Source organism: Erinaceus europaeus, chromosome 15 (genome assembly GCF_950295315.1).
Source record: "Erinaceus europaeus chromosome 15, mEriEur2.1, whole genome shotgun sequence".
NCBI classification, from domain to species: Eukaryota; Metazoa; Chordata; class Mammalia; order Eulipotyphla; family Erinaceidae; genus Erinaceus; species Erinaceus europaeus.
In genome coordinates this window covers 47,854,398-47,876,940 of record NC_080176.1, presented here as the reverse complement: position 1 = coordinate 47,876,940, position 22,543 = coordinate 47,854,398, and the positions used below count along the sequence as shown (strand labels likewise).

Genomic DNA, 22,543 nt, shown 5'->3' with positions numbered 1-22,543 from the left:
CCTTCACAAAGTCGTTGAAATACTCCTATACATAAAAAAAATTTGGTTACAAGACTTAAGACAAGTTAATGCAGTAATGTTAGCTATAGATGCCTTGCAGCCAGGATTCCCTAATCCTGCTCTTATTTCTCAAGATTTATCATTTAATTGTTATAGATCTTAGACTTTTTCAAATTAATTAATTAATTAATTAATTGTTAACTATTCCACTCTATCCAGAGGACAAAGAATATCTGCATTTTCTTGTCTGTTCTGAATTCATCCAAGTCTCTCCAGGTGTTTCACTAGAAATTCATACAACAAGGAATGACAACTAGTCCTAGCATTTGTCAATATTTTGCTGATTCAGTGCTGAAACCTATGAGCACTTTTCAGATATTTTAATATATTATCTTGATGACATTCTTACTGCTCATCCAAATTTACCATATTTATCCTCATGCCTGATAGATCCTTTTAAAACATGTGGAGTTATATGGGTTAAAAATAGCTTCAGAAAAAAAAAATCAGTTAACCCTACCTTGGAAAGATCTGTGATCTAATATTATGAGCAAAAGTGTTTCTCCTTAGCCAGTCAAGCTATATTTGCCTCCTTAATTCTTTGCAGAAACTATTAGATCAAATTAATTGGTTATCTCCTTCTTTAGGAATTCTAACTTATCAACTTTCTAATTTATTCAGCACTACTTAGTGGTTTAATAATGATTCACAAGATTGTAAGATAACAGGGGTACAATTCCATACAGTTCCCACCACCAGAGTTCCCTGTCCCATCCCCTCCATTGGAAACTTCCCTACTGTTTATCCCTTTGGGAGTGTGAACCCAAATTCTTTTTGGGGTATTGAAGGTGGGAGGAGAGACCCAGATCTTAACTCACCTAAGACACCGTCACCACTACCATTACAAGAATTGGAGATTGTTAACTAGAGTTTATCATCCAAACACTTAACTCATATTAATCTGAAATACAGATTCAATTTAATTGTCCTTACAACTCCTCGCAGTCCCACAGGTGTGTAAGTCGATTTGATCCTGACTTGCAAGTTATTGAATGGATTTTCTTACCCCATACCCCAAAAAAGAAAGTTTCTACTTCAACTGACATGAAAATGCCTCTCATGGGGTCAGGTGGTGGTGCACCTGGTTAAGCGCACATATTACAATGTGCAAGGACCCAGGTTTGAGTCCCCGGTCCCCACCTGCAGGGGCAAAGCTTTGCAAGTGGTGAAGCAGTGCTGCAGGTGTCTTCTCTTTCCCTCCCCCTCTCTATCACCCTCTTGATTTCTGGCTGTCTCTATCCAATAAATAAAGATAATAATTTTTTAAATATTAAAAAATATATTAAAATATTAAAAATATTAAAATAATTTTAAAAAATGCCTCTTATCTCCCAAGGATGAATTTGCTCTCAACAGCTCACTGGTAAACATCCTGAAATTATTTGTCCTGGTTTAACTAAATCTGATTTTCACAGATACCGCCCCCCTTGAAATCATTTCAAATTGCCTTGGCAGATTACCTGAGAGGCCCTGACTTCACTCTGCCTAATGACAAACTCCGCAAAGGACTTAAATTGCTAACTATCCAGACTTTTTCATGCATTTCCTCATGACCCTTGTCTTGTTTTTGCAGATGGATCAGGGAACAGTAACAGTGCCTTTTACCTGGCACAACAGTTCACAATGTCATCATTTTTTAACTGACCCACAGACCTGTACGTAGAAAGCTGAACTTGTTGCTGTCATTGTAGCACTCCAAGAATTTTTATGAACAGCCTATTAATATCCTGGCTAACTCTGCCCCTGAGGTTGATATGGGAAATAATATACATTCTGCCTTACTCTCAGATGCTAATGGTCCTCTTCTACAGGTGTTTTTTACTCTCAAATGCCTCATTCATAGCAGAACCTGCCTACTTTTCATAACTCATACTCCCTCACCTACAGGTCTCCCTTGTCCTCTTGCTGAGGGCAATGATTATGCTGACAAACTGGTGATGTCCACAACTTTGAATTTGGCTACAAATTACCATTCAAATTTTCAACATGGTGCTAGAGCTCTAGTTAAACAACTTGACTGATATTCTTCTAAAGCAGGCAGGAGCCATTACTCTTTCATGTCCAGATTGTCAAGCTATCACTCATAACTCTTCCACCTCTATGGGTGTTAATCCCTGAGGTCCTGCTAGCAATGGATTGTGATAAATAGGCGTCACACACATCCCTCAATTTGGTAGATTAAAATCTGTACGTGTCTCTACAGATACTTTTTCAGGCTTCATGCATGTTACCTGACAAACAGGAAAATAGGCTCCTCATGTTCAAAAACACCTTCTCTCCACTACTGCCACTAAAGGCATTCATCACAAAACAAAGACTGATAATGTCCCTACATATGTTTCCAGAACTATGACTTTTTTTTTCTCCATAGAGTATTAAACATGTCGTCAACTTTATAGCTTATAACCCCTCTGGACAAGCAATTGTACAATGCTGCAACTCACTTTTAAACAGAAACATGGTAATATACCTATGGCCTTGTCACTCCAAGAACAAATATACAGAGCCTTATATACTTTATTTTTGAATGGCAATTCTTCCAATCACAGAGCTGCTGAGCATCACTTTCTTCCATAGTATCATTCATTACCGAAGTCAAAAGTCCTTTACAAGACCCCTTACAAGGAAATAATTGGTTATGACTTGTCCCACACTCACATGGGCTAGAAGGTGTGCTTCTGTTCTTTCCCCAGCAGAAGTATTATGGTTGCCAGCATGGGCAGTCAAGCCTTTCCATGAGTTAACCACAAACCCAATCCCATTCCAGAGCTGTTTCTCCTGAAGAGTCAGCTTTCCCTCAAGCAAGGAATATGAAATATGCAAAAGACATGGCTTCAACCTTGAGGCAGACAGTGCCCTCTTCTACCTCAACCCACACATTCACTCTCATCACTTGGAGAAGTATGACACAATTGACCAAGAATGCCACAAAGCTGCTAGAAAGGGTTCTGCAACTCCTTTGCAATCTATTCACTAGGAGACATTAGCAGAAGCCAACTGATGTTTTCCTCCACCCTGAATATGCTATGATTCATGATCAACACTCGAGATAGTCACACAGAAGAGTGGCCTGATCACTTATATCCATTAGGACTCTATGAATCTCCGTCCATTTTTATGTAAAAAGGACAGGATCTCAGTCTGTGTTTTCAAAAGTTCTAGCCACTATAGAGCCTATATTTCCCCCAGTCCTGGAACCTTAGGGTGGGGCCCACTTTCCTGCATGCTTCTCTCAATTCATATCAAGTAATATTGCATCCCCTGATCGCAACCTAATCAACGCAACGAGTGCCACGCCAGCATGCTTCACTCAGACTGTGACCAGAGAGTTCAGGTGTGGAATGACAACCCTTCAGCTTCATCACTCGGGTGAGACCTTTCCTTTCATAGTATTCTCTAATTCCATTCTAGGTGGTCCACTCCCCAGTAAAGTCCCCAAACCTAGATATAGACCAGATCCCCTGAGATAGAGCATATGTTCACACGTGTCCATAAACCAGGGAGAAATATATACCTGAAAGCAGAAGTACACAAGAGTCTGCAGAGAGTACCCCCCCAATACTTCATCTGCACTATTCCAGCCTTTAGGTCCATGATTGTTCAACAATTTGTTTGTCTTTGTAAATTAACTCTCTTTTCAGCCACCAGGTTCCAGATGCCAGCAGGATGCCTACCAGACTTCCATGGATTGATGACCCTACCAATGTGTCCTGGAGCTCCGCTTCCCCAGAGACCCACCCTACTAGGGAAAGAGAGAGGCAGACTGGGAGTATGGATCGACCAGTCAAAGCCCATGTTCAGCGGGGAAGCAATTACAGAAGCCAGACCTTCTACCTTCTGCAACCCACAACGACCCTGGGTCCATACTCCCAGAGGGATAGAGAATGGGAAAGCTATCAGGGGAGGGGATGGGATATGGAGATTGGGTGGTGGTAATTGTGTGGAGTTGTACCGCTCTGATCCTACGGTTTTGTTAATGTCTCCTTTCTTAAATAAAAAATAAATAAATCTTCAATAAGATGAGTGCTGGAAAAAAAAAGACAGGATCAATGTTGAAGAAGTTTTCTGATCTCAGATTTCCTGATAACTTGTTATTGAAAATCTTCCTGAATTTTTTATAACTTTACCTTATGCTTGCAAAATATATGTTTTGCTTGTTGTTTGCCTACTGAGTACATTCCTTTGACTAATGTGCCATGAGGCCTGTATTTCAGGCACTGTCTTGTTATCACAAGCATCCTACTCTGAGGTGTAGTCTGGATATCTCAGAGACTCTGCCCATAGGCAGTAGAGGGATGTGTTGTCATATGTGAAACCACTATAACTCTGATGTTTGGATGCTACCCTAAGGGTTTAGAGATTGTGTATGGGGCAACTAGAATAAAATCAGTCTTTTATGACATCAAAAGAATGCACCTGATATAATGACAATTGAATAATGATGGTTTAAGCACCCTTTCCCTGATGTTTTCCCCTTTAGAAATGTATTCTGATCTTTATCTATGTGATATATAAGTACCTGTTATTTGTACCTTAGTAAAATACTCTTGGAAGCTTGGGATGGACATACACACATTCGACATAGTTCCAGTTAGGGATGCCCTATGTGTGTGTCCCATCTGACCTATTCCTATCAATTGTATGGCTGTGGCTGTTCTCTCTCCACCCGGGGACACATCTAATCTCAGGGCTGTGGCAACTGGTCATGTTTGAAATAGTACCATTGGTGTGAATCTGGTTTATTTTCTCCATGAATAGGTAACTACCTTTTTTGATTCAGGTATCTATCCTATAAAGGATTCTAGTTTAATTTTAAAAAATCACAGCAACAATGGGGAAGATTTTAAAAATTAACTCATTAAACAATAATTGGTTTTTTGGTAATTTCTGAATCCCAGGACTCATAATGAGGAACCTACAGTAGACTCTATCTTCTAATGACCTGAGTCAATAAATCCTTTTCTATCAGAGCTTTCATGGCAGGTGAAGTGTGGGGTTATGTCTCTACAATCTTACAATCTTGTAAACCATTAAATTGTTAATAAAAATTATAAATAAATTTTAATTTAAATTTAATAAAATATCTAAACTAAGTAAGTTTGAGTTTGATTTTTTTCCTGTTACTTGCATGCAGCATGTGGAGAAAAGTAATAGTAAAAGTAAACAAAAACTAGGTATGAGAATTATATAAAGTGTAATATAAGGTAAAGAGACTTCAAGAAAAGTACAAATACAGAAAAACAAAAATGCCCACTAGATTGGTTTAATTATGGCTCATGCTGGCAAGGAAATATAAGATTTAACTTTATTTATTTTAAAGTTGTAATAATGAACTAAACATTGGTTCAGGGAAGGAGTCTTTGTAAGATGACTTCAGGTAAGAAATCAAGCAGAAACCTGAAGGAGTCAAAAGAAGAAAGCTCAATGTTACATTTCGTAAAAATATGTAAAGATAGTCTTTTGTCTTTTGCATAAGTTTTATTCATACCATAATTATAAAAGCTTTCACTAGCTCAACTAAATCTATGTAGTCAGACTTACAGTTCTATGACTTACCTACTCATTCTGCCTGGAAAATGGTAAAATGTTCACCATTATTTGGATACTCAAAAACCGGACTGAAACAAAAACAGTATACCAGCATGCTATCAATTCATTCTTGATAGGAGAAATCATTTTGGACAGATACCAACAGACAGAACTCTAAGTTTCTTATAATCAAATACCGATAAATACAAGGAGCCTACCAATTATCCCATGCCAATCTACACAAGATTTTTAGATATCTTCTCGATATTATTTATTATTATTATTGGACAGAAAGAAATTTAGAAGGGAAGCAGGAGTAGAGAAAGAGAGACATCCACAGCTTTCCTCTACCTTTCATGAGACTTCCACCCTGCAGGTTGGCTTGAACCTGGATCCTCGCACATAGTAACATGTGCACTGTACTGGGAATGCCACCAGACATTTTATAAGTCTATCTCACACAGGCAAATTCTTACTAGTCCCCCCTCTCATTCGTGATGAAAATATGTCTGGAATTGAGTGTTCTCTTTTCATGTTCAAGGCCAGTGTCTAAGCTCAAATCCTGTATCACTACTACAGTTGTCTCTTAGCCCAACCCCCCTCACCCCGTACCCTTTAGCCTAGGCAGTCGAATCCAACAATCACTGGGCAACTGGATCACGTGGAAATAAGCACTTTATCTTATTTGTTCATTGGAGCCTCTTCCTTTGCCCTGTGTTCGGGTACTAACAGTCATTTCAACTATTTTACACATGTCATTTCTCATCTGAAAATTTTCTGATGACATCCACTCATTGCTTTCAGAGTAAGTTCAGAAAGCATAGCCTGCAGCCAGGTCATCAGGGTTGCTCACCACAGTCTCTTTTACAAGCATATCACATTACTTTCCCTGAGGGGAATGGTCTGTCTCAAGGAACTATGAAATCTTCTGGAACATTCTAACAGCAAGCTTTAAAATTTCCATTTGTAGGTATTTAAAAGTTCTGCATAATGTTCTCCATAATGGCTGCACCAGTTTGCATTTCCACCAGCAATGCAATAGAGTTGCTCTTTCTCCACTTCCTCTCCAATACTTATTGTTTTTCTGTTTTATTGAGGAATCCTATTCTCACAGGTGTGAGGTGGAATCACAACGTGGTTTTAATTTGCATTTTCCAAATGATGAGCAAAGTGGAAAATTTCTGCATATGTTTATGGGCCATATGTATCTCTTTAGAAACTGTCATTCATATCCTCTGCCCACTGTGTATAGGCCGTTCTTTTTCTTTTTATTCAGCAGGATGAGTTCTTTCTTTCTTTTTTTTTGCCTCCAGGGTTATTGCTGGGGCTTGGTGCCTGCACCACAAATTCACTGCTCTTGGAGGCTTTTTTTTTTTTTTTTCCTTTCGTTGCCCTCGTGGTTTTATTGTTGTTATGGTTATTACTGTTGTTGTTACTAATGTCATGTTGTTGGACAGGACAGAGAGAAATGGAGAGGGGAGGGTAAGAAAGAGAAGGGGAAAGATAGACACCTGCAGCCCTGCTTCATCATTTGTGAAGGGAACCCCCTGCAGGTGGGGAGCCCGGCACTGGAATGGGGATCCTTATGCCGGTCACTGCGCTTAGATGTTTGATATCAACGGTTTGTCACTTTCCTGATAGATCTATTCTGACATTTATGTTACTCTGTCTGGTATAAGGCTATTTAATACAGATTTACTCAATTATTAGTTATTTTCTAATAATGGACAAAGTGTATTATATTTTCCCCTCCATTATTCCTCTATATGAGCTGTTAACAGAGTCATAATGTGAAGAGGTTATACGGAGTTTGGAAGGTCAGTGCCCTATGGAGCAGGGAGATAATATTTTGTGATGAGTGAGGTAAATAGATATATATGAGGGAGTTGTGGAATTGTTTCCTTTTGACAACAGTTCTCCTCAATAAAAACTGATTAACATCAAAATGTTAAAAGATACACTGTTGTGTCCTCCATATTGAGCAAGATCTATGTATGTTTTTTTTACACACCCAACACGCAATATATTGAGATTAATAACTTCCCAGGGGACACAATGTTGTTTGAAGACAGATAATATAACTTACACATTAACATTTTTCATAGAGACTATGACATGTTATGTGTTGAATTATGTGTATGTATAAAGGTTAGACTAGCATCTTGTATTATGAAAATATGGCTAAACATAGGATAATGTGATATTCCTTCATTTGAAATAAAACATATTGATTACCTTGAATATTTCTATTTATTTTCCACCAGGATTATCATTGGGGCACTATGCTTGGATGACAAATACACTGTTTTAGGTGGTCATTTTTTTTTCCATCTCTCATTTGATAGGACAGAAATTGAGAGGGAAGAGTTAAAAAAATAAATAAGTAGGAAGGAGAGGGCAGGCTAGGTAGACAGCATAATGGTTATGCAGAGTCTTTCATGCCTAAGATTCCAAAGTTTCAGGTTCAGTTCCCTACACCATCATAAACTAGACCTGAGCAGCGCTCTGAAAGAGAAAAAGAAAAAGGAAAAAGGAAGGGAGAGAGAGAGACATCTGATCTACAGCACTGCTACTTTACTGCTAATGAAGCTTTGTTGAAGAAAACAGAGTCTGATAAAAAGCTAAGAAAATCTATTTTAAGAAATATAAAAAAAATACTGAGATCATTGCTACCCATTATAATTTATAGATGCACCTATTCTCTTACGATGTATATTTATAAACACATATATTAGGGCCATTGCATGGAAACAATATACAATCCCCAAAAATTTTACTGAAATAAGAATGATAAATGTTTCCCACTTACCATTTTTTTGTGAAATTTAATAAAAGTTTATATGACAAAATATTCTTCTCTTTTCTAAGGAGATCTCTTTAGAAGATGATTGGTGCTTGTTATTATGGTTATATATTTATATCTCTTTATTTTATGGGCTTTTCAAAACTACCAAAATAAATTTAGAATATTTCCAGTTATATTTAAAAAGATAAAGGTTCTTACTTATAGGCAATTATGTTCTTAATGATAGACTTCAGAAGGCAACATAAAGCTTGAATGCTCTTAGAAAGAGTTGAGAATATAACCATTTACATAATTTCCTAGAAATTCTAGCTTTTTACTACTGCATTTCAACATTCCCTCAGGGCAAAGGAGAAGATACTTCAAAGATTAATTTGATAATGGGATATTTGATTGCTTTGTTTCCCTTTTCCAATGTGGGTAATTCTGTTGTTTTTACTCTATGGCAATGTGCAAAAATTTTTAATTTTAATTTGCTCATAGGTAATAAAATGGTTTTGTTTTGGTAGACCAAACAAATACACCAATGCTAGCAATAAATATAAATTGTATTATTATAGTACATTATCATAAATTACCCCATCCATATACTAATTATCTTCACTGATAGTCCTGTCACTTTGTAGTAAAATAATCAGTTACTAATATCAAATGTCTAAAACTTGTACTTACCTGTCTATCCACTTCTGGAAGTAAAAGCAGGAGGTACTGTTGAAAATGTTGAGGTAAAGAAGCAAATGTATGTTTATTTATTAATGCCCTCAAATTAGTGTTGACAAGAATAGATCCTGGGGTTTCTATGTCAATGTCCTCAGCTTTGGTCCATTTCAAATGTCCTGCGATAAACAAATAAAAACTATGAATTTACTACAGTCTAGGGGAAATAAATATAATACTTGTCTATGTTGGAAATACATGTTCATTTTAAAAATATTTATTTTGGAAGGGACTACCTAAAGGTTTTTTTTCTCCATCTTCTTTTCTTAGTTGCCTTCAATTTTCACATATACTGCCTATTTTTATAAGTTTATTAATAATTATATTATATACTATTTTTGTCTTTTTAAATGTTTTTAAAAGATGTATTTATTATCATTATTATTTTTATTGGGCACACTAGGTAAAGTACAAATACCATCATGTGCAAACAACTGGGTTCTAACCTCAGGTTCTGGGGGAAGTAGTGCTATAGAACTCTTGCTCCTCAACCTTTCTTTTTCGCTTCACCTTCCCCTGCTCAATTTCTCATGGTACCTACCAAAAAAAAACCCAAAAAACCCAGGAAATCCGGAGTAAATAATGACAGCACAAAGTAGAGTGGTAGGGCAAAGAAAATTTAAAAAAACAATAATAATAACAATTAGAAGCTCTTCCCATAAACTTGCCCAAAGAAAATGAAAACTACTAAACACTATTAGTATATAACCTTTTTAAAATGAGATTGCCAATAAGCTAAATTTTTTTCTATATATATTTTTAATTCAGAGTAGCATCAGATCCAGAAGAGGAAGTGATTTGTTTCTTTGTTTAAATTTTAATTATATTGTTTTTAGAATTTTATTATTGGATAGAGACTGGAATCAGAGGGAAAAGAGAGATAAGAGAGAGAGAGAGAGTGACATCTGCAGCATTGCTATATTGCTAGTGACCCCACCACCACCACCACCACCACCACCACTGGAGTTGGTACACTGCACCAAAGTAAAAGTCTCTTGGGTGGGGGTGGAGGGAGGGATCAGGTCCTAGAACATGATGGCAGAGGAGGGTTAGACTGTTATGTGAAAAACTGAGAAACATTACACATGTACAACTTACTGTACGTTCCTGTTGACTATAAACCATTAATCCCCCAATAAATAAATAAAATTAAATTCATACCATGAAAAAAAAAAGAAAAGAAAAAAGAAAGAAATTTCCCCTCTTATAGGTTGTGGTCTGGGGCTTGAACCAAGATCCATGAACCTGGGTCTTTGCACATGGTGACTTGTGCACTTGACACCAGGCGTGCCACAGTCTGGCCAGTTTGTTTCCATTTTTTAACCAAAGCACTGCTTAGCTGTGACTTATGATGGTGCTATGGTTGAGCTTGGGATCTCTGGTGCTTCAGCCATGTAAGTATGTTGTACTAACACTGGCATATATCCCTGGCCCAAAGAAGAAAATATTTTACTTATTATCTTCAGATTACTCTGAACTTTCAAAAACTTCATGGTGCACAAGTCATAATAAGGAAATTTTTGTAGGGCTAGGGAGACAGCATAATAGCTATGCAAGTGACTCTCATGCCTGAGGAGCTGAGGTACCAGATTCAATCCCCAACACCACTATAAGCCAGAGCTGGGCATTGGACACCCAAAATAGTAAATGAAGAAAGGAGAAATGAGAGTCTCTTCAGTGAGTGGTGCTGGGAAAATTGGGTTGAAAGGTGTACAAGAATCAAATCGAAACACTATTATTTCACCATACACAAAATTATACTTCAAATGGATCAAAGACTTTTATATTAGACCAGAAAATATAAAATATTTGGAGAAAAATATTGGCAGAACTCTTTTCCATCTAAGTTTTACAGGTATTTTCAATGACTCAAGTCCAATTGCAAGGAAAACAAAACAAAAATAAATCTATGGGACTGCATAATATTGAAAAGCTTCTGAACAGCAAAAGAAACCACTACCCAAAGAAAGAAAGAGATGCCATAGATAATGGGAGAAGATTTTTACGTGCCATACCTCAGACAAAAGGCTAGTAACCAAATTATATAAAGACCTCACCAAACTCAACATAAAAAGAAAAATGAAGAAAAAAAAAAAAAGGAAATTGCTCCATCCAAAAGTGAGGAAAGGATATGAACAGAATATTCACCAAAGGAGAGATCCAAAAGGCCAACAAACATGAAAAATGCTCCAAGTCACTGATTGTTTGAGAAATGAAAATTAAGACAATGAGATACTACTTCACTCCTGTGGAAATGTCAAACATCTGAAAGAACAGTAACAAATGCTGTAGAGGTTGTGAGGGTAAAGGAACCCTCCTGCACAGCTGGTGGGAATGCATAATGGTCCAGTCTCTGTAGACAGCAATCTGAAGAATTCTCAGAAAACTAGAAAAGAACTTTCTTTATGTGTTAGCAATTCTTCTCTTTAGGAATTTATCCTAATAAATCAAACATACTCTTCCAAACGGAGCTGTATATACCTATGTTCATAGCAAAAAATTTTATAATGGACAATACATGGAAGCAACATAGGTGTCCAACAACTGATAAGTGGCTGAAAAAAGTTGTGATACATACACACAGTGGAATATTACTCAACTATTAAGAATGAAGAGGTCACCTTCTTCACCTAATCTTTGATGGAACATAAAGGAATCATGTTAAGTGAGATAAGCCAGAAACAGGAGGAATTTGAGATATTCTCATTCATGGGTGGAACTTTATAAACAAGAACAGAAAGGGGAAAACTTGGACTGAGTTTGGTGTGTTGCACAAAAGCAAATGATTCATCAAGGTGGCAGCGTAGGGGCTTGGGGGAGGGGGGTATCAGGTCCTGGTGCATGATGGTGGAGGAGGACCTAGGCTGGGGGTGAGAGTGTTTTGCAGAAAATTGAGAAATTTTATCTATGTATCAACAACTGTATTTATTGTAAACCATTAATACCCCCAATAAAAAAAGAAAAGTGCACATTCTAAAAGATCTACAATGAATGATGGAAATAGCAAACACAACTAATAGAGATAAAAACAGCAATGACAGCTGACAGCAGTGTGCCTCCTCTATGTCAGACAGAGTAACGTGGAGGATCATTTCAGATGACTCTTATCCAGGTTATTTTGAGGGTAATAATTTCAAGAAAACATGCTGTATAAAAATAGTAGCTACAAGGTCTGAAATGTCAATATGCTTTGAAGAATAATAACACAACTAAAGACTTCCAAGAGGTTCATGTAGAGTTTTAAACTCAAAATTATGACATACAAGAAAATAATCCAGCAGAAGGTAGTCACTTGGCGCCTTAAACAAAAGTTATGATTCTCTGCTATTTGAACTAAGTACTATTGCTTAAATGTGACTTAGTAAGATGTGTTTATGTCAAGGGTCAGCAAAGCATGGCCCTTGACTTATAATCTGTGTAGTACCTGTTCTAGTAAACATACTTTTACTGGAAAATAGTAACAAATAATTATTAATATGTTTTCTAGGCCTGACTTTCCACTAAAACAAAGAGTTGATATGGATGTCACAGAAATAGCATAGTCTACAAGTGTTTTATTTTCCATCCCTTAAAAGAAAAAGTTGGCAACTTTTTTGAAAATAAAGACAAAAGATGAATTAAAACTACTATAAAAAATGGGCCACCATGATAATAATAATAATAATAAACAGACTTGAAACATAACAAGAACTTCTAAAGTGAAAATTTAGGTTTTAGTTTTGTAAATGTTCATACAAACAGCATAACAAAGATTTAAAATTTTAAATACAAACAGTACCAAGGGAGCCTGGAAGCGGTGCAACTTGAAAAGGAGTCTGTCTGCTTCAAGTCCCTGTTCCCAACGGCAGGGGGAAAGCTTCATGAGTGGTGAAGCAAGCTACAGGTGTCTCTTACTCTCTCTTGCCCCATGTCTCTCAGTTTCTACCATAATAAATAATTGCTTATGTTTTTCTTTTTTTAATATTTTATTTATTTCCCTTTGTTGCCCCTGTTTTATTGTTGTAGTTATTATTGTTGTCATTGTTGGACAGAACAGAGAGAAATGAAGAGAGGAAGGGAAGACAGAGAGGGGGAGAGAAAAACACCTGCAGACTTTCTTCACAGCTTGTGAAGCGACTCCCCTGTAGGTGAGGTGCCTGGGGCTCCAGCCGGGAACCTTACCCAGTCCTTGAACTTTGTGTCACCTGCACTTAACCTGCTGCGCTACCACCCAACTACCAATAAATAATTTTTAAAAAGCCCTCCAGGAGTTGTAGATCTGCCCTGCAGGTACCAAGCCCCAACAATACCCCTAGTGGAAAAATATATAATAAAAAATACAGAGTTCATAAAAAGTATACAAAATGCAGCATTAAATCCTACCAAAAACGAAGGATATTTGGAAGTAGTAATAGGTGTAGGTGTGACTTAGGAAGAGAAGAGGGCAGGGGAGGTAGCAGTTGTGCACCAGGTTAAGTGCACATACTATGAATGAAGCCCCAAGATCCCAGTGGAGCCCCCGGCTTCCCACCTGCGGGGGGTGGGGGGTTCACTTCTCAAGCAGTGAAGCAGGTCTGCAGGTATCTTTCTCTCCCCATCACTATCTTCCCCTCCCTCTCAATTTTTCTCTGTCCTATTGGCTGCCAAGAGCAGTGGATTCCTAGTGCAAGCCCAAGCCCAAGCCCAAGCCCAAGGGATGACCATGAAGGCAGGGTGAAAAAAAAAAAGAAAAAAAAAGGAAGAGAAGGAAGGACCTTTGAAAAAATGGGAAATATACACAATGCTCAACCCATACCTGTGACCTTGGGAGAACTACTGCCATTTCCAATGGAGAGAATGGAAACACCAAATTCTGGTGTTGGGAATGGTGTGGAACTATATTCTAGTTATCTTGTAATTTTGTAAATCCATATTAAGTCACTAAAAAAGAAAAAAATCTTACCAAACATAGAAGAAGAAGATATAGGGACTGGGGAGATAGCATAATGGTTATGCAAATGCCTTAAAAGCCTGAGGCTCTGAGATCTCAGGTTCAATCCCCAGCACCACCATAAGCCAGAGCTGAGCAGTGTTCTGGTCTCTTTCTCTCAGTATCTTTCCCTCTGTATCTACTCTTTCTCATTAAAATAAATTAAGTGAAAATATTTTTTTTAAAAAAAAGAAGATACAAAGGCATACAGTAATTCACATATGTAGAAGTTTCAGAATGTTAGAAAAAAAACAGAAAAGAAATATTTGAAGGTCTAATGGCTACAAGATGTTTCAGAATCAAACGACGAGTTCTCCAAAGAAAGCACTAAGTTAAATCTCAAAAAACACAAATGCCTGTTTCTCTATATGATTTGTTTAAATAGTAAAGTATCAAATAAATCTTTAAATAATTTTGAAAGTAAATAGATTACCTACAGAGATTACAATAAGACAGACATTTTATCATTAATAAATAACAAATGACAGCAAAACATCTTCAAAAGGCTAAGAGAAAATGTATTAAAAAACTATAATAAAGTTCAATGACAATAAGGTAATATTTTAAGTATCCAAAATGTAAACTCTATCTCTTAGAAACTCTCATTAAAAAAATGATGAGTGTGATAAGTGCATTAGCTAAACAAAAACAAAAACAAAAAAAAAAAAGAAAAACATGAGTAACTGAACTAGAAAAGAAGTGGTAGATTAGATGATGATAACCTTGATCAACTCCCAATAAACATTAATTGATAAAAACAGTAAGTAGGTGTTGATAGTGAAAGCAAAGTGGAAATAAAAAGGAACAATTACATGCAATATGGGAAGGTGTGACTGAAATGAAAGTGTTATAAAAACTTGGCATTTTGTGGGAGCAAGACAGACATACAGAGAGGAGAGAGAAAAAAGATACTAGTTGATACTTTAGTTAAAATTGATATGTAGTCACTGGAAGAAATAAAACAAGAATGATCACTTTCAAACAAATTCATAGAAAGATAACTACGTAATCTTATGAAAATTGTAAAAGGAGGAAAAATTAAATTCAACAGAATAAAAATAATTATGAATGGAATCTTATATTCAAAAATTAATACAATCCAATTTTATACTGCTTATAAAAGACAATATAAAAATCACATGAAATAGATTAAAGTGAGGAGCTAACTTAAGACATACTGGACAGAGATTCAAAATAACAAAACATCAATACTAAATTATTTACACCAGACAAGAAGACACATGTGAAAAAACTCTACCAGATGTGCCACCACTCAGACTCATTATTTTTGGGGAGTCTTAAACTTTATTCAGGAAAACTGATACCATCCACATGTTGGGAGTACACACGGATTTTGGGGGGGGGTGGAGGGGGTGAACGAGAGGGAGAGAAGAGTGGTAATGCGAAAGTGATTTACTCACACGTTGCAGACTCATTTTTAAAAAATTTTAAAAGTGGATAACTACCCTTCTACCATGTATACAATGCACATATTATTTATATACTCGAAGATGAATTTTACCCAAACATTCAGAAGCTTTCCCACTATTTCATTTTCTATATATACTCCATAGATTAGTCAAGTAATGCTCTTCTAATTCACTATACAATTATTTTATTCCAAAATAAGGTCAATAAGAGGAGAGAAAATTTGTAATTAGAGCTTACAAACAGGAAAGATGTCTAAAGTAAATCTGACAAAGTTGATGCGTATATATGTGTCTACATTATCAGTATCTGCAGTTTTTATTTCATTTGAAGTATTTCATATTCAACAAAAACATTAAAAAGGAACACATGTAGAGAATAAGGAAGAAGTTTCTCAGAAGTGGAAGGAACTAAAGACAGGAAAATTAAAAGTAACATTTTTTTTATACCAATACAAAAATGTTGAGCGTATTTTACCAAATGTCACTTTGATTGACATGAAATTCTGGAAACTAATAAAATTATGAAACTTGAAGCCAGGCAGTGGTGCACCTGGATATGCACTCACATTGTGGTACACAAGGACCCAAGTTCTAGCCCCTGACCCCCACCTGCAGGGGGAAAGCTTCGTAAGCGGTGACCCAGGACTGCAGGTGTCTCTCTGTCTCTTTCCCTCTCAATCTCCCTCTTCCCTCTCAATTTCTCTCTGTCTCTACCCAATAATAAATAAATAAAATATTAATAAAAGAAAATTATGAAACGTGAAATAGGTTATAAGCAACATGAAACACAGAGATTATGTGACTGATTACTATTTAGTATGGTTCAATATCGTCAAGAATATCATAAAAATCTGAGAAGTGTATAGTCTTATGTGAGAGTTAACAAGACATATTTCAAAGATGTTCATCTAAGTTAAAACATATTTTAATATTTTGTAACAAAAGAGAGAGCATACAAACTCATGGCTAAATATGTTGCCAAGAGGATGTTTAACGTAATTTAAATTAATCTTAACACATTTATTCTTAATCGGCTTAAGAACAATCCAATTATATCAGGTTGTCTCATCTCATTAAAGTTGGAACTTCATCTGCCTATAGTATCCACAAGAGAAAGATGCAGGGATTTTAGTGTTGTTCCTGGACACCAAAGAATGTAAAATAGTTGAAAGAAGAACACAGCAATGGTCCAATTATGACTATGATAATTGATAATAAATTGACACTAGGGCAACCTTATTATAAAAATTACAGGAAATGTGTTTAATCAGGAACAGGGACATTTTAAATTACTTTGATCAATGATCATAACTGCATAAAGCTGCAGACTCTGGGCTATTTCTTGACCAGTGAGTCCTCTGCAGACTTACAGACTCCTATTCCCAGCAGGGAACCCACAGAAAAATCTTGCATAAATTGTACACACATAGAGGCACAGCCTTATACCCTCAAAGAAGGAAGAAGCACATACAAGAGAAAGATCAGGGTCCTTTGTGAAAAAGAGGAAGTGCCCAAAGAAATATAGACAGAGTTCAAGAGGAAGGAGTTCTTCATTGTCTCAAATGAATCAATGGGGAATGATTCTGAAAGAGCACACAAAAGAAAAACTGGCTTTCAGAGAATGAAGTTTAAGGGGAAAATTATCAGAGGCCAAAATGCAATAATTTATAATAGGAATCTATTTAGCCTTCACAGATGAAGAAATTATGTCAAAATGTCTGTTGGCAAGCACTGGATCCACTGAAATACAGTACAAAGATTAAAGATACTATGGTGATTATGGCCATAAAACGCAATAGAAAGTTGTGAGTCATGGGATCATTTGCAAAAACACAGAGAGAGGAGGGGCTGCAAGAATAATTAACCTTCCATTCTATATTGTCCAAAGTTGAAAAGCATAGTTAAAAAGATAACTCCCCATATCCTGTTCTCACATTGGGTATTAAAATTTTGACTTATACCCTAATGTCTTATTTTGATGTGGTTTAGTTTCAGCATTACCAAGTTAATTCAGAGCACAGTTACAATAATCTGGTTCAGAATAGGTTTTAAAACATATATATAATTGCCTCTACTATATGAAACAGATGTCTGAGTCTGAAGAAAAAAATAGTTGAGGGAACCTGTTCTCCCTGTTTTGCTCTCCAAGTGTATTCTTTCAGGTCATTATTCTTTGTATTTGTACTACAGATATACATTGGTTCACAAAGAATGAACATATCCAACTTCACATGATCATTTTTATTTAAGGGTATATACATAATGAAGTGTCATTATAATGAGACCTATAGAATGCCCCATTCATTCATATGAACTGATCAGTTATTTATAATTCATTCAAAACATTCTATTGCCTATTGAATGGAAAAGTGACCTTAGTACTGAAAGAAATCATTTCAACTGTGAATACTCTATCATGGAAACTTACTCTTCAAATGTAAGACAGAAATAAAGGTCTTCTCAAACTCAGAAAAACTAAAGGAATTTGCTACCATCAGCCCAAACTTACAAACTATGAGGAAGGTGATTAGCAGTAAAACTAACAACACAACAGGAAAGAGCTATGAGATAGAAAAGGGCAGGAAGAAATGGACAGCATAATATAATCAAATGATAATTAGACAAGAACAACTTTAAAAATACTATGGGGAGGCGGTAGCTCAGCTGATTAAGCGCACATGGCACAAAGCGCAAGGACCAGCAAAGGATCCCAGTTCAAGCCCCTGGTTCCCCACCTGCAGGGGGGTCACATCACAAGTGGTGAAGCAGGTCTGCAGGTGTCTCTCTTTCTCTCCCACTCTCTGTCTCCTCTCCTCTCTCGATTTCTCTCTGTCCTACCCAACAGCAATGAAGTAATAACAACAATAACAACAACGATAAACAAGGGCAAAAAAAGGGGAAAAAATAGCCGCCAGGAGCAGTGGATTTGTAGTGCAGGCACCGAGCCCCAGCAATAACCCTGGAGACTATATATATATATATATTATGGGGGCCAGGTGCTGGCTCACCTGGTAGACCATACACATGACCATACTCTAGGTCCTGGGTTCAAGCACTCAGTTCTCATCTGCAGGGGAAAAGTTTCAGGAGTAATGGAGTAGTGCTGCAGGTGTCTTTCTCTTCTCCTCTATCTTTCTCTTCCCTCTCAATTTCATGGTTTTTATCAACAAAAATGAAAGAAAAAGGGGGGTGGAAAATGCCACCGAGACTGGTGGATTTGTCATGCTGGTATCAAGCCTCAGAGAGAATTGTGGTGGCAATTAAAAAAATAAAAAAGGATTGTAGTACATACAGTAATTAGACACAACACTCATCGTAACTACAAATCAAAATTTGCAACAGAAGTCCATAGAAAATATGAATGAGGCCAGTCAGAAAAGCCATTCACAAGAAATGATATACAGGAGCAGATGAGGGAACAAAGTATAAAACATCTATAAAAAATTATGAATGAGGGGCTGGTGAGGTGGCACACTTGGTTGAGTGCACATGTTACAGTGTACAGGGACCCAGGTTAGAGCCCCCAATCCCCACCTGCAGGGGGAAAGCTTTTCAAGTAGTGAAGCAGTATTACAAGTGTCTCTCTCTCTCTCCCCTTCTTTCTCCCTCTCTATCTCTTATACCCCCTCAATTTCTGAATGTCTCTATCCAATAAATTAAGAAAATAATACAAATTTAAAAAATAAAAATCCAAAATTATGAATGGTTGTTAAGTGAACCATATACATTAATAATCATCCCAAATATGAATGACATAAATTCATCTATTTAGTGACTGAATAGATTAAAAATTAGATCTGCTATAGCTCTCCAAGAAAAACACATTTCAAGGAAAGAAACACAGGTTCAAAGTGATAGGCTGGAGGTTGGTGTTCCAAGACAGCAATTCATAAAAATAAGAGCAAGAACAGTTATTCTGCTGTCAAATAAAACAGACATCTAAGGAAAAGAAGGTAATAAGAGACAGAGATGGATACTACACTATGTGATGGTCAAAGGATTAATCCAATGAGAAGATATGCCCATAATTGAGCCCAGGAGCCTTCCTGCATGGGAAAAGCTTCATAAGTGGTGAAGCAGGTCTATAGGTCTCTGTCTCTCTCTCTCTCTCTCTCTATCTCCCCTCCGTTCTCAATTTTTCTCTGTCTTATCTAATGAAATGCAAACAAAATGGCTGCTAGGAGCAGTGGATTTTTAGTGCCGGCACTGAGTCCCAGTGATAACCATGGAAATAAATAAATAAATAAATAAATAAATAAATAAATAAATAAATGCAGGAGATCCTAACTGAAGACTTGAGCATCTGAGCAAATCTAGATAACTAAGCAGAACACTAAAGCTTGAATTTTCTTAAACTCATGATATACCGCTGACATTGCTAAGGCTGGTAACAGACTATTTAACTGAAGATCACAGACTTTTAAATTAATTCAGTTACCAAAATACAGGATTATAATACAATCTGATTTATAACATTCTATACATATACTTATCCCAAAACAATAGTAACTGTTTCTGATTTGATAAGATACCAATATTAAACTATTTTAAAAGAACAGTAGAATAGGAAATAGTCTATTAGTATAGATATGTATGATGATATACACATACTATGTTTTAGTCTAGATAAGAACTTAAACAGTACTTAGCAATGGAAATTATTCAAGAGATAATTATGCAATATTTAAACAATATAGGGTAAACAATCAGTTTCCTAAAAGAGACATTATATAATTATACATAAATCCTATTTAAAGTCTTTTAACAGAAAGTAAATTTCCAGAATTTTTGCAAAATGCCTAGTGCATAGTAGGTGATTAAAAAAACTTTCCCTTAAAAAAAGTTAAAATTCTGTTGACATATCCCTAATAAAATGATTTTTAAAAACTTTAAATCTTGTTGAAATATAGTTAATCCTTTCAAATAAGAATTACCATTTCCCAGAAACTAGGTAGACAAATGAATAATAATTTTCAGAGTGATGCATTTATAGCTTAATATCACTAACCATGCTATGAAATGTTACAGTGACTCAGATCAGTATTATACTTATTCAGAAGTAAATTAACTATGGGAGTGAAAGGAATTACTAGGTGCAAATATAAATATCCAGTAAGGCAGATTCAGTTAAGAATTATAATTTCAACTTGACATGTTTGTTAAATTACTACATTATGTTTCATACAAGTAATTCTGAATATTTCAAGCAGAGACATGAGAAGCAAGGCAAAGCAGTTTTACTGTAGCAGACTCCAATGATAATGTGCTCTCCAACTGAACACTTTATACAAGTTGCATTTCCCCCCAATAGTGTATTCTGATAAAGTGAAACCCAGCTGGAGGAACATAGCACATTAAATAAAATCATGACTTAACAGATAATTAGTTGAAAACATGTATCATTTAAGTCTCCTAAATTTAGTCTATTTAATCCAATATCATTTACAAATTTAATAATATGCTTGAGATCACCTAATTATAATTAGTTTACTTCCTTAGCACTTTTATTTTTGGCTTAAATTGGGGGGGGGTAATTTCTTTGTTTAAACATTTAAAAAAGCTTCTTTGCATTTTCCATGATTTCATTTGAATAGATAAATGTATCTGAAATATGAAATGTCACAATCTATTGAACACTCACCTAAACCAGACTTTTTTAATCGTTTTAAGTGCTGACTTGTTTGTTTTCCAGTGGGAGATTTTTGCCCATGTTTCATTTCTTTATCTGAACTGTCTGCTTCACCATTTTTAGATTCGGATCCTAAAAAAAGGAAATAGTTATTATGTCATTATCTTCCTCTTGCTGTCCTTGAAAAGGAATATCTAAAATTGTTTTTAAAACCGGAGATGTAATCACTTCTAAGAGTTAATATACTACCTTTGGCCACAATCTGATTCTTACACTGGATATAAAGAGAAAAGCCCAATAAATCAATCAAACATAACAAAAAGCAAGACCAGATGGCCTAATAGTGGAATCAAAAACACATTCACTGATCTGATAGCTTTTAAAAGAAACACTCAGATCTTTTTTAAGAATAGATGGGAAAGCTTCAACAGTACTATGCTATTTCAAGATGATGCAAGACAGAAAGATGAAGGAGGAAGAGAGAGAGAGACTTGGAAAGAGAGCTCAACCTTTTATAAATACCTTTATGTCCAAATGGGAATAGAAAATGCAAACATCAATCTATAATAAACAGAATGGCACATAATGTGACAGAAGGTAAATTTGGAGAAAAGGTCAGGGCTGCACTGAGGTGAGAAGAATGTTGCCAGAACACAAAAAACTAATAGAAGACTCCTGGTTTGTAGCAGAGAAATAAAAAACAAATTCACATTTACAGAAGAACTGCATTTGATGACATTACATGACAGCATGTGGTCCACCATTAACATTCTACGTTAGCACAAAAGCCAATGCAACAACAACAAGAATCCACCTAGCATTACCACACACCACAAGTTTTCTTACGTTTATTGACATTAACGAATGAAGTTCTGCTACAATGAGTGAGCTGCTGCCTTAAGAATGAAGTATCCAATTATTTTGGCATCACTGAGAGTCATGCACATAAAAAAAATTAAACTAAATCTCAAGTGGAAATATTACTCAGTTTTAGAGAAAATTCCTGACATTTCTCTCAGCGAGGAAATCTCCCCTGGGAAGGAACTGGCGAAGCATACAACGTTTTAGCTCTTTACCTGAAGGCGAATCCGACTGCTCATCAGACACCTTTAATGGTGTCAAAACAACACGAGGAACAGTCTTGTTTACCATCATTGAGACTCCATTTCTTCTTTTCTGCTGCTGTCTCAAAGCCTACAAAACATGTAAATACAAAAATATAGCCAAAATTACTTCTCATTATGAATTAGTGAATACACTTTCCCATAATTAGATAGTACCTCTTTAGACACTTAATTTCCACAGAGCCACTAGCTTGTTAGGATTCATAACAGACACCTTCATGTCATTTTTCGCTTAAAGCATAAAATCAGGCTTTGGCAAAGGGTATAAATCTGAGATCATTTTCAGAATAATTCTGAAAACAA

At 36.0% G+C, this 22,543-nt stretch overlaps 1 protein-coding gene across 1 annotated transcript in view; it reads right to left on the bottom strand.

The window, feature by feature from the left end:
* Positions 1-22,543, bottom strand: part of ASXL3 (ASXL transcriptional regulator 3) — a 229,028-nt gene that overhangs the window by 86,001 nt on the left and 120,484 nt on the right. Inside the window, 3 exon segments of the mRNA XM_060173676.1 lie at positions 9,061-9,228; positions 21,129-21,248; positions 22,193-22,310. Of these exon segments, the coding sequence (XP_060029659.1) occupies positions 9,061-9,228; positions 21,129-21,248; positions 22,193-22,310 (406 nt within the window).